Source organism: Protomyctophum bolini, assembly GCF_963924005.1.
Source record: "Protomyctophum bolini genome assembly, chromosome: 13".
In the NCBI taxonomy this organism is placed as follows: Eukaryota; Metazoa; Chordata; class Actinopteri; order Myctophiformes; family Myctophidae; genus Protomyctophum; species Protomyctophum bolini.
The window spans coordinates 21352710-21371808 of record NC_137874.1 but is presented as its reverse complement, the minus strand read 5'-3'; the positions used below and the strand labels follow the sequence as shown (position 1 = coordinate 21371808).

Here is a 19099-nt window from a genome sequence, read left to right as displayed (position 1 = left end):
TACGTATACATCAATGAATTGATTAAGCAGTGTTCAGTGTTCAACTCAGAAAGAGGGAGAGCAGGGAGGGAAAACAAATCTAACATTAAATAAGCATGTCAAAGAGAGCATAAAAGGATCAAGATATCTACTGTACATATATGCATAGCATAAGACCGGCAGCAGATGTACAGTATGTACACCAGGTTAAGCATTAAGTGGTGCAGCAGCAGGTGTATGCATGATTACAAATGAGTTTCAAAAAAAGAACCACATAGTCATAGTCAGAGCATTAACTAAAATGGGGCGGCTGTGGCTCAGGAGGTAGAGCAGGTCGTCCAATGAGCCTTGCGTTGGCGGTTCGAATCCTGAATCCTCCTGTCCACATGTCGAAGTGTCCTTGGGCAAGACACTGAACCCTACATTGCCTCCAATGAGTCGGTCGGTGTGAGCTTGCTACCAGGACGTTGGGCAATTGTAAAGCGCTTTGAGCACTTGGAAAAGCGCTATAAAAATGCAATCCATTATTATTAAAATATATTGATTATAGATTTTTATTTTAAATTAGAATCAATTAAATTGATTATAGATTCATTAACGGCAGACCTAGCAAGGCAATTTAATTTGTATAGCACATTTCAACACCAAGGCAATTCAATGTGCTTTACACAGAACATCAAGCAAACACAAATACAAAATGACATTAACAAAATAAATAACAAATAAAAGTAAAATTACAGTACAGAAGAGAATTAAAATGAATAACTAAATGGCAACAGCAAACGAAAAGGTCTTCAGTTATGTTCTAAAAGTAATAAGAGTGGCAGCATGGCCTGCAGCTGTCTGGAAATTTGTTCCAGATATTCGTTGCATAACAAACCCGAAATGCTGCTTCCCCACGTTTATGTATGGTTTTAGGGACAGAAAGCAGATGGCCTGAGAGGTCACAGTAGTATGTTAGCCATGCAAAGCTAGCCGCTGATCGGATGAAATGTCCATCTATCTCATTAGCATTCATTAGCATGGTGGCAGCCTGGGGACATTGATACACTGACACCATAGCGCACCACTGAGACACCTCTCCATCCACACAGCAGGGGCTGGAAATAGATGTCATATTCTGGACATCTGTAGCCTGTTCACACATCAACACGTGTGTGTGTGTGTGTGTGTGTGTGCATGTGTGCGTGCGGGTGTGCGCACGTTACTATATTTTTGAGGACCAAATGTCCTCGTCACAAGTAGGCCTATAGTATGAGAAATAGACATTGTGAGGAGGACCAGTTTTCTGTAGTTGTTTTATGGTTGAAAAGAGATTTTTAGAAATACGTTTACAATTAAGATTCAGATTGACGGGTGGCGCAGTCGGTCACGCTGTCGCCTCACAGCTAGAAGGTCCCGCGTTCGATTCCCGCCGGGGACGCTGTCGGTGGCGGGGAGCGTGTTCTCTCCTCTGCGCCCATACCTTAGGTGGGATTGGGGCAAAGGACCTTACAGTATGTGTTTGCATGTTCTCCTCGTGTCCCCTAGGACAGGGGTTCCCAAACCTTTTTGGCCCAGGTACCCCTTGGGGGAAGATTTCTTTCCAGGTACCCCCTCATCCTCGCAACACCGATATGCCATTGGAACTATGCCATCTGTATTTGTACTATTTGTTACTATTTGTAACTTTTCAAAGTCACAACACATTTTCACAACATTTCTTTAAGATGCTATCTTAGAATAGATGTAGACCTATTTGACAGTGCAGAAACATAATTGCCTTCCTTGATGCATCAATTAAGCGTCAACAACGCTCAGCCTCTGCAGCACTCTAACTGAAAGTGACTGTTTCATTTCTATCCAGAAGCCCTTGAATGATGGAATATGATTAAGGATTACTGTGATTATGGTAAGCTCACATATCACACATACCATAATTTCCTGGCAAAAAAACTAAAAGTGGTTTCTGCGGACACCACTTTGGGAACCTGTGTGTGTGTGTGTGTGGTGTGTAGTGTGTAGTGTGTGTGACTGTGTGTGTGTCCACATTAGAGGACAAGTGGATTATGTGTGGCGTTGGGGGGACCCACGCCCTCTTGACTGTCCCAACACCTTCCATCCTGTGTGGTAATAGATCCGTTTAACCCATTCTGGACGAGTCGGGAACCCCTTTAGGTGTTTTAAGTATTATGTTATACTTTAGTTATTGAACAATATTTTGAAGAATCGTGAAAATGTGGCACACATCTTTGAATATATTCTTTCACAGCAAACGTTTTTAACTCGAATCTTTGCTTCTGGGGGGTGCCTGGAACAACATATTTTCAGATGGGGGCCAAATACAGATAATTCCGGGGGTCCTTGACATGGAAAGATTGACACCACTGACATAGAAACATAGGTCTTTCAGAAAACTGTCATGATTTACAAGACATTTTGTAGAATTGACCTCAGGTCTAAATGGGTTAAATGCCTGTCCGTCCGGGGAGCTGTGTGGGGTGGGGCGGTGGTCTTGGGTGTTGGGGGTCGGTGCAGGTGGTGGTGGGCGCAGCACCTCCACCTCGCTTTGCACCCGGCAGATTGAATTATCCCCTGACATGTTGTGTGTCTTAAAGCAGATAGACGCCCTGGCCCCTGGGGGGGGAGTCCGGGCAGGGTGACAACACATGTCTCCCTGCTTGTGTTCCACAAAAGCAATCATTTAGCCTTTAACCATTTAACCTTAATGATCCGTTATTTTCTTACCTTTATTCTATCGAAGACATGGATTTTTTATATGCTGTCTATATACATATATCATTGCTGTCGGGCAGAAACCTCTTATCCTATCTTGGTTATGATTTTTGTATATAGCCTGTCCAAAACAGGATTTGATTATTGTACAAAATTATCGATTATTGTTTATTTTTGATAAAATATTAAATTGACGATTGTTGCACCACTACTCTCTCTCACACCAAACCACTTGATGAATTGAGTTACATAGGATAGGACCACAATGAAAACACGCACACCTGCGATTGCCTGCCAGTCACAATGTGGGACAGGGTCTCAATTTGTGGGACGCCTGAAAAGTCTTGGAAATGAGGGACTGTCCCACGCAAAGAGGGACATCTGGTCACCCTAACACACACACACACACACACACACACACAATTAGACTGAGTTAGTGTGGGCGGAGAAAGAGCATTGAACTGTAGCATGTATGGCTCTTTTCATGCTGTTTATTCATGCATGTTGTGGAAGTGCGCTTTCTCACAACATCTCCATGCGAGCACATCCCATCGCTGTCGGGCGGAAAGCTCATATCTACATTAGTTCAACTGTTTTCTTTATATATATATATATATATATATATATATATATATATATAAATGGATGCCCAATTGCTGGTCATAAGGTGTCACACTAAAGCAGCGAAAATAGCCAATCTACAAGCTTACAGTGCATCACATCGCAGTGCACTGTGAGTTTGTAGATCACCTATGTATTATTATTTTTAAGGGAAAGTGAAACTCGTTAAGCATGTCTATGCGTTTCATGAATATTAAACAAGTGAAAAGTGCACCATTTGAACACAGATTATTTTTTCCATTTCCTGAAAAAAAAGTAATGAATTTGACTGTGTGACGGCGCGGATCGTTGCCATTGACAGCAGTGATCTGTGCCTTAACACAATGAATTAATTGTGTTTTGCAGCTTAATTTAGTTTGTTTACGTGTGTTTTTTTTTATTTGCGCGCTAATGAGTTCTTTTCACGTCTATCATTAACCCTCGACAGTGTTTGTTTACGCATGTTTGTTTTCATCGGCACGTACAATCCCTTATGTGCATGTGTGTGTGTGTGTGTGTGTGTGTGTGTGTGTGTGTGTTTGCACTGTTGCTCTCTGATCCATTGTGTGGGCGCTTTTCTACTAATCACAGCACACACCACACTCCATGAGATGAGTTGAGAGAGACACTGCTTTGCTAAGGATGGTGGGGGAGAGAGAGAGAGAGAGAGAGAGAGAGAGATCATGTGCAATCCAAACACCTTGGGGTGATTTGCAATGTCAGGTTTTACATCTTGTAAAGTCTATTATTATACGTATGAAAATCCAGCTGTAGAGAAACTACTACACATTATACTGCAATAACTGCATGCAGTATATCCACTCCCCTCCTCTCCTCCTCCCCTCTTCTCCTCTCCTCCTCCCCTCCTCTCCTCCTCTCCTCCTCTCCTCCTCCCCTCTTCTCCTCTCCTCCTCCCCTCCTCTCCTCCTCTCCTCCTCTCCTCCTCTCCTCCTCTCCTCCTCTCCTCCTCCCCTCTTCTCCTCTCCTCCTCCCCTCCTCTCCTCCTCTCCTCCTCTCCTCCTCCCCTCCTCTCCTCCACTCCTCCTCTCCTCCTCTCCTCCTCTCCTCCTCCCCTCTCCTCCTCTCCTCCTCTCCTCCTCTCCTCCTCCCCTCCTCTCCTCCTCTCCTCCTCCCCTCTTCTCCTCTCCTCCTCTCCTCCTCTCCTCCTCCCCTCTTCTCCTCTCTTCCTCTCCTCCTCTCCTCTTCCTCTCCTCCTCTCCTCCTCTCCTCTCCTCTCTTCCTCCCCTCCTCTCCTCTCCTCTCCTCTCTTCCTCCTCTCCCCTCCTCCCCTCCCCTCCTCTCCTCCCCTCCCCTCCCCTCCCCTCCCCTCCCCTCCCCTCCCCTCCCCTCCCCTCTCCTCCCCTCCTCTCCTCCTCTCCTCTCCTCTCCTCCTCTCCTCTCCTCCTCCCCTCCTCTCCTCTCGTCCATCTGACCATCCATAAACATGGGGTCATGTTTCCCGTGACCACGCGGGACACTGGGCCTCTGGATTTAGGTCATAGCTGCTTGTTCAGGGGGCCCTCGGGGCCCACGTGACTCACGCTAAGGCCAGGGCTTCATGTAAATTCCTTTCTATAGCATTCAGGACAGCTGGGCCATTACGGCTCAAGATTGTTTTCATGTACACTACCGTATTGTCCATATTTTAACGTTTCGTGTTTTTCTGTAAATTAACACTGATCATACTACTAATACAGTGTCACACAAAAGCATCAAAGCCATGTCACTTTTGATATTTTAGAATTTGAATCCGGAAAAGGGTCAGTTTTGGACTTGAGAGGTTTCCACCCGACAGACACGACATAATACAGCGTCAAGGACCACTTCACCCATTCCCAACCTATACACTATCTTCATATAATAGGTCCTACTCACTAATGCTCCACTAATAGGTCCTCACAAAGGCACCATTTTTGTTTACTCACTCTCAGCGGTGCCGTCAGGACTAGGGATGTTAATACTGTATAGTTAATCGTTGAATTGCCGTATAAGGAAATTAATCAATTAATCAATTAACAGTTAATAATTAATCGAATTAATCAAAGTGTCTCTGCTTTTGCATGTGATGTAACAGACAAGACAGTGCACTTTTCATTTAATTGTATTCCTCATACAAAGATGCCATTGCCTGGCCTTGTATCGCAAATGGCCAAATAAATATTTGATTAAGGAATATAATATGCCTTTTGTATTGTTTCTGTGTATCAGCAAAGTGTAGATGTTTATGTTAGACATTGAGGGAAATTAAGATTCTCTGATTTTTTTTTAACACTCCGCTTATCAACTAACTGGTTAATCGATCAATAAGCTTATCAAAACGTATGGACTATCAATGGCTCACATTGTGTATTAGTCCGTCTGACACCTTGATGGAGCTGAGACTAGAACATGTATGCAGCCAATACACGAGTCAACCACTACTGCGCAGCAATATGGAAACGCTGTAGAGCGTCGCAGCCCCGCCCCCTTTCATGACGACGCCAGGCCCATGAAATAATTCCCCATGCATTTTTCCCATAGACATTTCGAAACGTATTTATTCAAAGACCTTATAAGCGTCGTACAAAGCCAACTCTTGTCGTGACAAATCATGACAACAAACACAATATTTTGGACCAAACAAATAATTACAAAGAAGAAAAACAACAACAAAAAGTGTTGTACTTTCTAATTCTTTGTTTGTCCCAAAACATTGTGTTTATTGTCATGATTTGTCACGACAAGAGTTGGCTTTGTCCGCGGCGTAAACATCTTTAAATAAAGACTTTTTGAAAAGTCTATGAGGAAAATGAACGGCGATTTATTTTCCGGGTCTCTCGAGGGGGCAGGACTGCGACGCTCGAAATGCGAAATAAATAAATAAATAAATAAAACAGGCATCCCCCAATAGTGCAGGGGCATTCAGACCCAAATGACCCCTCCATGATCCCCACCCCATCCCTCCGGCGCCTACAGTATGCTCACTCTGTGTCGCAAAGGAGGGCTGTGGACAGTGTAGAAACCCTACCATGTGACATCATTGATGGGGAATCCAAGCTAGTGGAAACGGCAGGCTTTCTATTCCTGGGAAAGATGCATGCTATAATGAAAGCCATTGTGGTTATGGTTACTTGCATCAAGGCAATGATGTTGTGTTTCTGCATCAAATAGAACTACTACACCTAATCTAAGATACACCATCAAAGCCAATCATTTTTACACCACAACCCTCTTTGGTATTATATCATTTTGAGCTGTTCACCCTTGGCATACAGATTTGTGTTGGTAGATGTGTGCTCTTGCTGATTTTGAGTGCTGCACGCAGCATTCTGATCTAGAGACCTCTTGTGTTTGTATATAAATTGCCCTTTTAGTTTATTTTCCCATGCATTGTTGAAAGACATTATTGGCATGTTTTCAAGAAATGTCAGCAAAAAATATACCCGTTGTTGTTGTGAACCCCCCCCCCTTCGTGAGAAACAGGTTTTTATTTTTAAACCGTAAAGGTGTCCGTGTGTTACTTATAACATATAATAACAAAAGGCTCCCATTCGCCTGGAGGTGTGTCAATCAATGTTATTATGAGTATCAGCAGCAGATGTTTCAGTGGTTGGGTGATGTGTGGAAGGTGTTAAATATGCTAAACATGAACTATATAGTACAGGATACCCCCCTAAGGGGACATGAACTGCTTGAACCCTATAGCATACAGCCAACAGTAGCCTTTCAATGGTAAATGGTGCATTTATATACCGCTTTTCTCCAAAGTGCTTTGCATAGATTGTGCATTACATTCACCCATTCACACACACATTCATACTGTACACCGATGTTGGCATCCAAGGCACCAACCTGCTCATCAGGGACAATGAGGGGTTCAGAGTCTTGCTCAAGGTCACTTAATTCGACACTAAAGGTCTGTTCATGAGGCTCTGGATCAGCTCCAGGTCTGTTCATGAGGCTCTGGATCAGCTCCAGGTCTGCTCATGAGGGTCTGGATCAGCGACAGGTCTGTTCATGAGGCTCTGGATCAGCTCCAGGTCTGCTCATGAGGCTCTGGATCAGCGACAGGTCTGTTCATGAGGCTCTGGATCAGCTCCAGGTCTGTTCATGAGGCTCTGGATCAGCTCCAGGTCTGTTCATGAGGCTCTGGATCAGCTCCAGGTCTGTTCATGAGGCTCTGGATCAGCTCCAGGTCTGTTCATGAGGCTCTGGATCAGCTCCAGGTCTGTTCATGAGGCTCTGGATCAGCTCCAGGTCTGTTCATGAGGCTCTGGATCAGCTCCAGGTCTGCTCATGAGGGTCTGGATCAGCGACAGGTCTGTTCATGAGGCTCTGGATCAGCTCCAGGTCTGCTCATGAGGCTCTGGATCAGCGACAGGTCTGTTCATGAGGCTCTGGATCAGCTCCAGGTCTGTTCATGAGGCTCTGGATCAGCGACAGGTCTGTTCATGAGGCTCTGGATCAGCTCCAGGTCTGTTCATGAGGCTCTGGATCAGCTCCAGGTCTGTTCATGAGGCTCTGGATCAGCTCCAGGTCTGCTCATGAGGGGCGCGGCAACGCAAGCGTATCAAAAAAGAAGCTAAACAGAATCCAGGTCTGGTCAGCCGCGGGCGTGTGCACTAAACAAGCACGCGTGCACTAAACAAGCACGCGTGCGACAATTTCACCAGACCACGCCCACGTAAATACGCTTGCGCTGTCGCCCCTCGACTTCTCCGAGTGTACATAAAGACAAAAGGACCTTATCTCTGGGGGAGGACCTTATCTCTGGGGGAGGACCTTAACTCTGGGGGAGGACCTTAACTCTGGGGGAGGACCTTATCTCTGGGGGAGGACCTTAACTCTGGGGGAGGACCTTATCTCTGGGGGAGGACCTTAACTCTGGGGGAGGACCTTATCTCTGGGGGAGGACCTTAACTCTGGGGGAGGACCTTAACTCTGGGGGAGGACCTTATCTCTGGGGGAGGACCTTAACTCTGGGGGAGGACCTTAACTCTGGGGGAGCCCAGGATGGAACTGGTAACCTCCTGGTTCCCATATGACTGTTCTACATGGCCACTCTACCCCTGAGCCACTTGAGGTTTGGTGTACAGGAGGAAAAAAAGAGAACCCAAGTACTGAGCCAACTTGACAGAGTCAAGTATTAGATATGAGATATACTTTATTAGTCTCCCGAGGAAGAAATTTGTCTTAGACAAAGGGCCCGCATGCAAGCGTAGCCCTAGTCCATGTCGCCACAGTGCAGCGCCAAAATTAGGGGTTTAAGTGGTTAAATGTCTGACAATTGATATTAACATGACGGCGCGGCGGTGGCTTTAAAACCCCCCACAATGCAGTGCCTTGTTTTCAAGTGTGGGGAACGTCGGGTCTGTTCTGTTGTTAAACAAACAAATTAAAAGGATATCTATCCATTGTTCATATAGGAAGATGCGCGCGGCAAAGAAGCCTAAAACATATCACTTCCATCCAGAGTGGGAAGAAGATTATTTTTTCACAATGTCACATTCCAAGTCCAACTGCGTTTGCCTTACTCGAGCCCATCGCTACATTCATGTGCTTCCCATTCAGAAGCTGATGTTGATTCCATTGCCTCGAAAATAGCAACACTTTTTAGCATGAACTCTTCTGCGTTGGAGAATGAGATCATGGCACTGCAGGCTGACATACAGTTAAAGTTGCGCGCCCGCGATGGAGAGTTTTGGAAATTACTCGTGGAGGAAAAGTATCCAAACATCAGGACTTGTGCAGCCTCGCTCACAGCGTTATTTGGCTCCACATATTTATGTGAATCAGCGTTTTCCCACATGAAGATAATTAAGTCCAAATATCGTTCCACGTTAACGGACGATCATTTGGAGGCCTGTTTAAGACTAGCTGTATTTTAAGCAATGGGATAATATTTTTTTGGTTGGTAGATCACCTTGAGCTGGCAAAAAAAAAGTAGACCTCAAGTCAAAAAAGTGTGGGCACCCCTGCTATAAGGGGTCCCAATTGGGCTGAGTAACATTGAAGACCCCTGCACTAAACTAAACTACAGTACAGTACAGATGGCAACTTTCTGTATAAAACTGGGAACATTTCAGAAAGGTTTTGCATTTTTTTGGGGCCTTATATAATGACAGGCCTCAAAATAGGGACCGGGGTTAAAGTGGGGTTAACTGCTCCTGGGAAAATGACCAGGTTCTCCCAGTTGCAACACAACACGCATGCACGCACACACACACACACACACACACACACACACACACACACACGCACACACGCACACACACTCACTCAATACCTCGCGCGGTAAAGCTTAGCCTGCAAAGTGTTTTAGCCAAACAAACTTTGCACTCCTGTGGGGTCAACAGAAAGCTCAGCGGCCATTAGTGGTGTGATGCCATCTGCTAACGGCCCCAGAATGAATGCAAATAATAGCCCCATGATATAGGCCTTCACTTTAAAGACATGGGATAGTAGGTCAACTCCCCCTTACATAAGGCCCACATGAGCCCAGGCGCATTGTGTTGCCAAAGCAAACTAGGGTGGAAAGATTTAAGCCTTGCTAATGCTGTGAAATACTCCTTATGGATTATGCAAGCATTACACACACACGCCCGCGCGCACACACACACACACACACACACACACAGTCACACACAGTCACACACAGCCATGCCTGTCTGTTTGGCAGATGAGTGTGAATGCCACTCTGGTCTCCATAGGGCAGGCTCTTGAAAACAACATAACCTTCGTGTGTGTGTGTGTGTGTGTGTGTGTGTGTGTGTGTGTGTGTGTGTGTGTGTGTGTGTGTGTGTGTGTGTGTGTGTGTGTGTGTGTGTGTGTGTGTGTGTGTGTGTGTGTGCGTGTGCGTGTGCGTGTGCGTGTCGGGTCAAGTACCCCAAGACTGACGTGATGTTTATTTGGCCACAGACCCCCATTTGAAAGGAATTTGCGCCAGAGATGGGCATAAGAGAGAAGGTTAAATTGTTAAAAATATTATCCATTTAGTTTTCAAGATTAAATAAATGGTAATCTACTATAGCTCTTGTGAGTTTGTAGGTCACCTATTTTCGAATAGCTCAAGTATAATACAACGTTACATTTTTATGCTATAGACACCTCCCCTCAAGGTTCTGAGCTCAACAGTTTCATCTTTTCATCTCTATCTGAGTGAATCGGATTTAAATTTTGCTAGTTCAAAACCACACAAATGGCATTGGAGATCACTTTGATGTCCTATCTGTGATCACAGAAATACCTCAGCAAACGTTGTGTCTTTGATTAATACTATCTTTAACATCCAAATCCAAATCTGATCCAATCAAATAGAACTTTAACCCATTTTGACCTGAGATCAGATTCTAAAAATGTCTTCTACATTTCTGAAAAGCTATGTTTCTATGTCAGTGGTTCTTCGGTTTTAAAAAAATAGCAGACTTACAATCTCGAGTGGCGCTATGAGCTTGTGTGCTATTTTTCAATAGCTAAAGCATAACATAATGCTAACACCAAAATGGGTTAACCCATTTTTGGCAGGAACCCGTTTTGGTGTTGAAGAACCACTGACATAGAAGACATTTTTAGAATCTGATCTCAGGTCAGAATGGGTTAAACGGTTTGAACTCTGGGCGGGGCCCATGTGGGGACATTGCAGTATGTCCCAGAGTTAACCCATTCTGACCTGAGATCAGATTCTAAAATGGGTTAATCCACGGTGAAGGCACCTTGGACACGCCTAATTATAGCCTGCAGACGCAGTAATGTCAGCTGAGGATAAGCTTTTCAGATCATTGTGGTCTTTTACTTTTGAATGGCGGCTCAATTATGAGATTTGGAGCTGAGCCAATTGTATACAGTATGGTTTTCATAATTCAGTGTTTTAGCCAAAGCGATGCAGGCCTAATTATTATTATTATTATGTTCATTCCATACCAAAACTGTGTTGCATGCACACGAGTGTGTGTGATTCTGATCTGTCATCTATGCGTGTGTTGACACTACACACACGCATACACACTACACACACGCAGAAGAACTGGGAGGCGGCGGCGTACTGTACAGGAAAGTAACTAAGTACATTTACTGAGGTATTTGTACTTGAGTATTTCCGATTTACAACAACACTCTTACTTCTACTCCACTACATCACATAAAAATATTGTACTTTTATTCCACTACAGTTATTTGAGAACTTTAGTTACTTTTAGATTTAACAAAACATACATTAAGCACTTCCTCACTATATATATTTTGGCCATTTGAAAATAGCCGATCTACAGGCTCACAATGCGTTGTATTGCGACGTATTGAACACTTGAAATGGGACGTTTGAAAACTTTTGACGTTTGAAAACTTGAAACGGGACATTCTGCATAGTGAGTAGAGTACTTTTTACTTTTGGTACTTGAAGTACATTTTGATGCCTATACTTTTGTACGCTTACTCAAGTACATTTTGAATACAGGTCTTCTACTTGTAACGGAGTACATCTACATTGCAGTATTGACTTTTACTTAAGTAAAACAATTGAGTAGTTTTCCCACCACTGAGGACACTGCAGAAGTGATGGAATGTGAGTCTAATGGTACAGGGAGAGAACAAAAGGCCTTGTTGATGAATGTGCCTGTGTTGTTGTTACAGTAAGAGGCTGAATGTATGTATGTGATGTCTGTGTGTCTGCCAGGGAGCTTACGTAATTAAACATGACATGACCCACAAAGACAAGTGCTTCTAAGAGCCCTTTTCTTCCCCTCCCAGTTTGTCTTGTATTTTTGAGGGACGCTAGCCCTTCCTATGCCCCATGCAGCTTTCTGGGTTTGTGTGAACACAAACATTGGCTTGTGATTGGCTGATCATCACCCCATAATTAGCGATGATTTGATTGGCTGAGCAAAGTACATATTGAAGATGCCAAGAGTGATTGGCCGGAATGACATTTGTGCATGATTTGATTGGCTGATCACGGAATGTGATGTATGATGATAAGAGCGCCCCTCACTTCACTGGTGTGATTTATATGCTGTTGGATTTGCTTTTATCATGAATATTAACTTCTACAATTTCTTCTACAATTGTGGGGTGGTTCTATTTGGTCTCCCTGCTCTTCTGTCGGGACATTTAGATCCTGTGGTCCGACTAGTTGTGACATTGTCTTTAGCCAGCCTCTTTAGCCAGTCTCCAGACAGACTATTATCACTGTGGATATTATCCTCCACCAGACTATATCACTGTGGATATTATCCTCCAGACAGTCTATATCTCTGTGGATATTATCCTCCACCAGACTATATCTCTGTGGATATTATCCTCCAGACAGACTATATCTCTGTGGATATTATCCTCCACCAGACTATATCTCTGTGGATATTATCCTCCAGACAGTCTATATCACTGTGGATATTATCCTCCACCAGACTATATCACTGTGGATATTATCCTCCAGACAGACTATATCACTGTGGATATTATCCTCCACCAGACTATATCACTGTGGATATTATCCTCCACCAGACTATATCACTGTGGATATTATCCTCCAGACAGACTATATCACTGTGGATATTATCCTCCAGACAGACTATATCACTGTGGATATTATCCTCCACCAGACTATATCACTGTGGATATTATCCTTCAGACAGTCTATATCACTGTGGATATTATCCTCCACCAGACTATATCACTGTGGATATTATCCTCCAGACAGTCTATATCACTGTGGATATTATCCTCCACCAGACTATATCACTGTGGATATTATCCTCCAGACAGACTATATCACTGTGGATATTATCCTCCACCAGACTATATCACTGTGGATATTATCCTCCAGACAGACTATATCACTGTGGATATTATCCTCCACCAGACTATATCACTGTGGATATTATCCTCCAGACAGTCTATATCACTGTGGATATTATCCTCCACCAGACTATATCACTGTGGATATTATCCTTCAGACAGTCTATATCACTGTGGATATTATCCTCCAGACAGTCTATATCACTGTGGATATTATCCTTCAGACAGTCTATATCACTGTGGATATTATCCTCCAGACAGACTATATCACTGTGGATATTATCCTCCACCAGACTATATCACTGTGGATATTATCCTCCAGACAGACTATATCACTGTGGATATTATCCTCCAGACAGTCTATATCACTGTGGATATTATCCTCCACCAGACTATATCACTGTGGATATTATCCTCCACCAGACTATATCACTGTGGATATTATCCTCCAGCCAGACTATTATCACTGTGGATATTATCCTCCACCAGACTATATCACTGTGGATATTATCCTCCAGACAGTCTATATCACTGTGGATATTATCCTCCACCAGACTATATCACTGTGGATATTATCCTCCAGACAGACTATATCACTGTGGATATTATCCTCCACCAGACTATATCACTGTGGATATTATCCTCCACCAGACTATATCACTGTGGATATTATCCTCCAGACAGTCTATATCACTGTGGATATTATCCTCCAGACAGACTATATCACTGTGGATATTATCCTCCAGACAGACTATATCACTGTGGATATTATCCTCCAGACAGACTATATCTCTGTGGATATTATCCTCCAGACAGTCTATATCTCTGTGGATATTATCCTCCAGACAGTCTATATCACTGTGGATATTATCCTCCACCAGACTATATCACTGTGGATATTATCCTCCAGACAGTCTATATCACTGTGGATATTATCCTCCAGACAGACTATATCACTGTGGATATTATCCTCCAGACAGACTATATCTCTGTGGATATTATCCTCCAGACAGACTATATCACTGTGGATATTATCCTCCAGACAGTCTATATCACTGTGGATATTATCCTCCACCAGACTATATCACTGTGGATATTATCCTCCACCAGACTATATCACTGTGGATATTATCCTCCAGACAGACTATATCACTGTGGATATTATCCTCCAGACAGACTATATCACTGTGGATATTATCCTCCACCAGACTATATCACTGTGGATATTATCCTCCACCAGACTATATCACTGTGGATATTATCCTCCAGACAGACTATATCACTGTGGATATTATCCTCCACCAGACTATATCACTGTGGATATTATCCTCCAGACAGTCTATATCACTGTGGATATTATCCTCCACCAGACTATATCACTGTGGATATTATCCTCCAGACAGACTATATCACTGTGGATATTATCCTCCACCAGACTATATCACTGTGGATATTATCCTCCACCAGACTATATCACTGTGGATATTATCCTCCAGACAGACTATATCACTGTGGATATTATCCTCCAGACAGTCTATATCACTGTGGATATTATCCTCCACCAGACTATATTTGAACACCTACTGTATGACATGCTGAAAACAGGGACACCAGGATTAAAGTCGTTAACAACCCCCTCCCTCTCTCTCTCTCCCTCCCTCTCTCTCTCCCTCTCCCTCTCCCTCTCTCTCTCTCTCCGCAGTTCGTCGGGCAGAGCGGGTGAAGCGGGCGGCTCGGTGGCTCCAGGCCAGACCAATAAGCCCGGCGGAACGACCCACAAGATCTGCCTGGTGTGTTCTGACGAGGCGTCGGGGTGCCACTACGGCGTGGTGACCTGTGGCAGCTGCAAGGTGTTCTTCAAGAGGGCCGTGGAAGGTTGGTCTACACACCAGAGGCGGGCAACTTTGACGATGGAGAGGGACCACTATAGTTTCACACTCACTCCAGAGGGCCACTATAGTTCCACACTCACTCCAGAGGGCCACTATAGTTCCACACTCACTCCAGAGGGCCACTATAGTTCCACACTCACTCCAGAGGGCCACTATAGTTCCACACTGCACTCCAGAGGGCCACATATTGTTGTAGCAAAAATAGCCTATCTACAAGCTCAAAACGCGTCGCAGTGTGCGACACGTTTTGAGCTTGTAGATCTGCTATTTTTGCTATATTTAAATTGATATCCGGATATTTCCTATTTTTGAATTGGAATCCTGAAAAGTAACCTTTTTATTTAATTTCTAATGCATTTAGTTAGAAATGTTAACTTTATGAACTAAAGACAATTACATTTTTATACTATAGTCATTAAGCTACATGTATAGAAACACGTAATTAATGTGGGTCATGTTTGCATGTTTGGAATTGTAACAGCTGAAATCAATAATATATCAGTATTCCAATATTAACCTGCATTATGTGAAGCTGGAGGCCACCAGTTGCCCATGTATGGTCTACATACCACTGACCCTCAACCTCTTGGTGGTTTGATTGTTTATTTTGTTTCATTTCAAGGACCCCCACCCCACCCCCCAGTTTGATAAACTTTAGGACACCACTGATGCTCGGGGAAGCAGCAAAATGTTAAATAAATAGCAGAAAATAGCCAATCTACAAGCTCACAACATGATGATGTTCATGTATGTTCATAATTTCCATTACTTTTTTTGATAAATGAAATGGTTTACATTATACAATGCATTTCCATGCACGTACTTGGGCATCATCGGATTCATCGGTTCATTCAAGTGTTGCCAGGAGCTGTCCCGCCCTGATTTACTGCTACTATACGGCAATAATGTGTGTCAGGTGTGGAGTTCATTCACAATGTGTTCACACTCTACACAGCCAGGCAGCATCTGAACCCAAACACACGCACAGTATATCACTGGGTGCGAGCCAGCCAGGATGACATTGGATCTTGCGTCAGACCAGTCAGACAGGAGGGTGAATGCAACCAAATGTCAGCTACAACTGATTTCATTGCGCTAGTATCCAATGGAAGATTTGTATTACTGTTGCTGTTGGCTGTTCAACAGACATCAACAGACTGACACCAGTGTTGATTTAGACAGCTATTTTCTATTTAGTTTTAGTCATAATAGTCTTTTGAATAAAATTCCATTTAGTTTTCGTCGACTAAATATCGTACAATTTTAGCCGACTAAGGGACCAGTTAGGAAAAGGGGGGCCTGGAGGAAAATAGGGGGGGGGGGATCCAATTTTGATAATACAATATCAAGTAGAACTTTGGTCAACGATACATTTCAATGCAATTCAAAGGGCTTTTTGTCATGAGAAAACATAGGTTGCCAATGCATTGAAAAACCTCTGTTGCTTTCATTTGGTACATCCTCGCTATTTATTGGTCAGTTTATCATTGTTCCCTCATGTGTCAATCATTGTGCTTGGCCTATCCAGACAGTATCCGTAAACATAAAACATTAAGCTTTACAAAGCTGCCGAGTGTCAATAGCATCACTTGATGATGGGATAATCACAAATTCATGCACATCACCAGATACACCCTCCAAGCTTTAATGGAAATTAAAGTTCTCAACGGGCCCAAAAATTAAGGCCCGGCCCAGCCCTAACTGGGTCGGCCCAAAGCTCGGCCCGACCCTACAAATTACCATAATGTTAGGCCCGAAGCCCGATAAAGCCCAAAAAATAAATAAATAATAATGCTACTTTAATGGCCAGCGCAGCGGCACGCGCCATGGTTCAGTGTGTGTCTGTGTGAGAGTGAGAACGGAGTTCAATGGACTTATCGCCAAAATAAAAGATTTATGTAGCTCACGTTAGACTGTTAATGTTCCATTTCCATATCATTCTAATGGATTCCATTTCCAGTGGTGGTGGTGAGTAGCTCCCCAATAGTTTCCTCTGAAGTGAAGCAGCTATGTCCAAGACTCCAAGTATCGTCCCTGTCCGGTGTCCAAAAGAACAAACATAGCCTACAAAGTTTACAAACCATCCACGCACCGCTCATGGCATGTCTCGACAGCTTGAAATCTGTTATTTTAAATTGGGCACATATAACGAGGCGTGCCGCCGCACAGAGGGACGGCGGTTATAATACTACATTTTGGAAATCAAATAGCCTGTAGCCTGCAGTGGACTGTAACATTGCGTGGTCATCATACACTACAGAATTATATCATTTATATGGATCGGTTGGTGACTATATGACGTTGATTAGGCCTAATGATTAGGTTATTCATCACAGCCAGCTGGGTTTAACGAGATAGCTCAGTGCAACTGCAACATGACGAAAACCTGACATTTCATCGTGTGATAATCGATTAATTTTATAAAACATTTAGCATATGAACTGAAGCTCATTTGGTGCGCCGCAAACCAAAGGCCAGCCAGCGGTATAAACAACCACCCCACCGTTCACTTCTCACATTCTTAGAAAAAAGGAGAAAATCACTGAGTCTGAGGCTCGGCCCGGCCCGACTAATTAGAATAATTTATGGGCGGGTCGGTACCGGTCGGGGCCAGATCGGGTTCGGGCAGAGTTTGAGAACTTTATTGGAAATACATGCACGTATCTCAAGAGCTTTCATACTCTCCCACCTCCACATTTGATCAAATCCATCCACCATGTTTTAAACAGATACAGGGCAAAGTGTATATTCTGAAAATTACATGACGTTCCTACAGTACATTTCTAGAGTTATGTTACATCATTACACAATCCATACATAAAAATGCCGCCCTTTTGCGATGGATTGCGGCCAAGTGTTTACCCAAGGTGCTAATCGAATGCACATATTCATGTGCATGCGTTGTATATTAGCGGCGTTACGCACCACGATTCCTAGTAACAATGGTTAGCATGAGATTAGCTCGGGACGTTTTGTCCCGATGATGATCCATATATTCATTTGAATTGCATGAGATTAGCTGTTGCACAACTATGAAAATGACTTTATTTCATCTGCCTATACTTAGAATGTCAAAGGAAAGCGGTGGCGCCAAGGGTGTTAAGAGCTACATCATCATCCATTATTATCCTCTAGCTTCCTTGCCTCATAACAGGAAGGGCCATTCATTTGTACACTCTGAGTTAGCGTTTATATTAACAGTAGGACTATTTATTTAACATGAAAGTATTATTCACTCTGATTAGTGGTTAGAGCATATGCCTTTCATGCGGAAGGATGTGGGTTCGAACCCTGCCTGGGGTCGACGTCAGCAAGGGCATGCGCTTGATATGGGTTCCTAACGCCAAATCAAATGGGCTCAGGTCTGAGCCAAGTCTCCTGAGGCCAATTAAACAATGATAATGTACCCGAGTCCTAGAATAGGCTATGGGATGAAGCCAGTTACATATTATTTATAATAGCATATCTACAAGATAAAAAACAAGTGTGCACCCTTGCTCGCGATAATGACAGAAAAGCATGAGCGGTGACTGTTCTGTGCGTTCTTTACCGACTGCATGCTATTGCTACTAAGAAAAGATGTGTTATGGACTGACTTTTAAGTAGAGTAACTACAAAATAAACTATCATTTGAGGAGGCTAATCATATGCGTTTTATTTTGAAATCCCAGTGCCAGCCCCAAGAAGTTAGCCCAGCTACTTGTTGCTGTGTTGGTGTCGGCACAGCGAGCTGCGTGTCTGTTTTGTACGTTGTCACGTGGCGGTGTCGTGCACCGAAAATAAAAGTCCAGAATGAAAACGTATGCCTATGCATACTTCATGTCCTCACCTTATAAACGCTGGATTATTTATTCAATTTATATACCGGAGGATCACAGGTAGGCTAGTAATGGCCTACTTTATTGGCATCATGTAACGTTGGTACTGTTATGTTACTTTGCTTCTGGGGGGGTCCATATTTAATATTCTGACATGGGGTTCGGTGGTCCTTGAGAACCACTGAGATAGAAACAGTTTTTCAGAAAGACATTTTTTTTTTTATCAGCCTAAGGTCTTAATGGGTTAAGGTAGCCAAATGCCAAACGTGCATGCATGGATTAACGAGATTTCCTCTGTCCCTGCTGCTGCTGTCGCAAAGAAAT

General features: G+C 43.5%; 1 protein-coding gene across 2 annotated transcripts in view; it reads left to right on the top strand.

Moving 5' to 3' along the window:
- The window catches only part of LOC308327219 (glucocorticoid receptor-like), a 100915-nt gene that overhangs the window by 52089 nt on the left and 29727 nt on the right, over window positions 1-19099 (top strand). For both annotated transcript variants that reach the window (XM_080780464.1, XM_080780463.1), the window contains one exon: window positions 14768-14940. In XM_080780464.1, the coding sequence (XP_080636590.1) occupies window positions 14768-14940 (173 nt within the window). The remainder of the gene's footprint in view (window positions 1-14767; window positions 14941-19099) is intronic.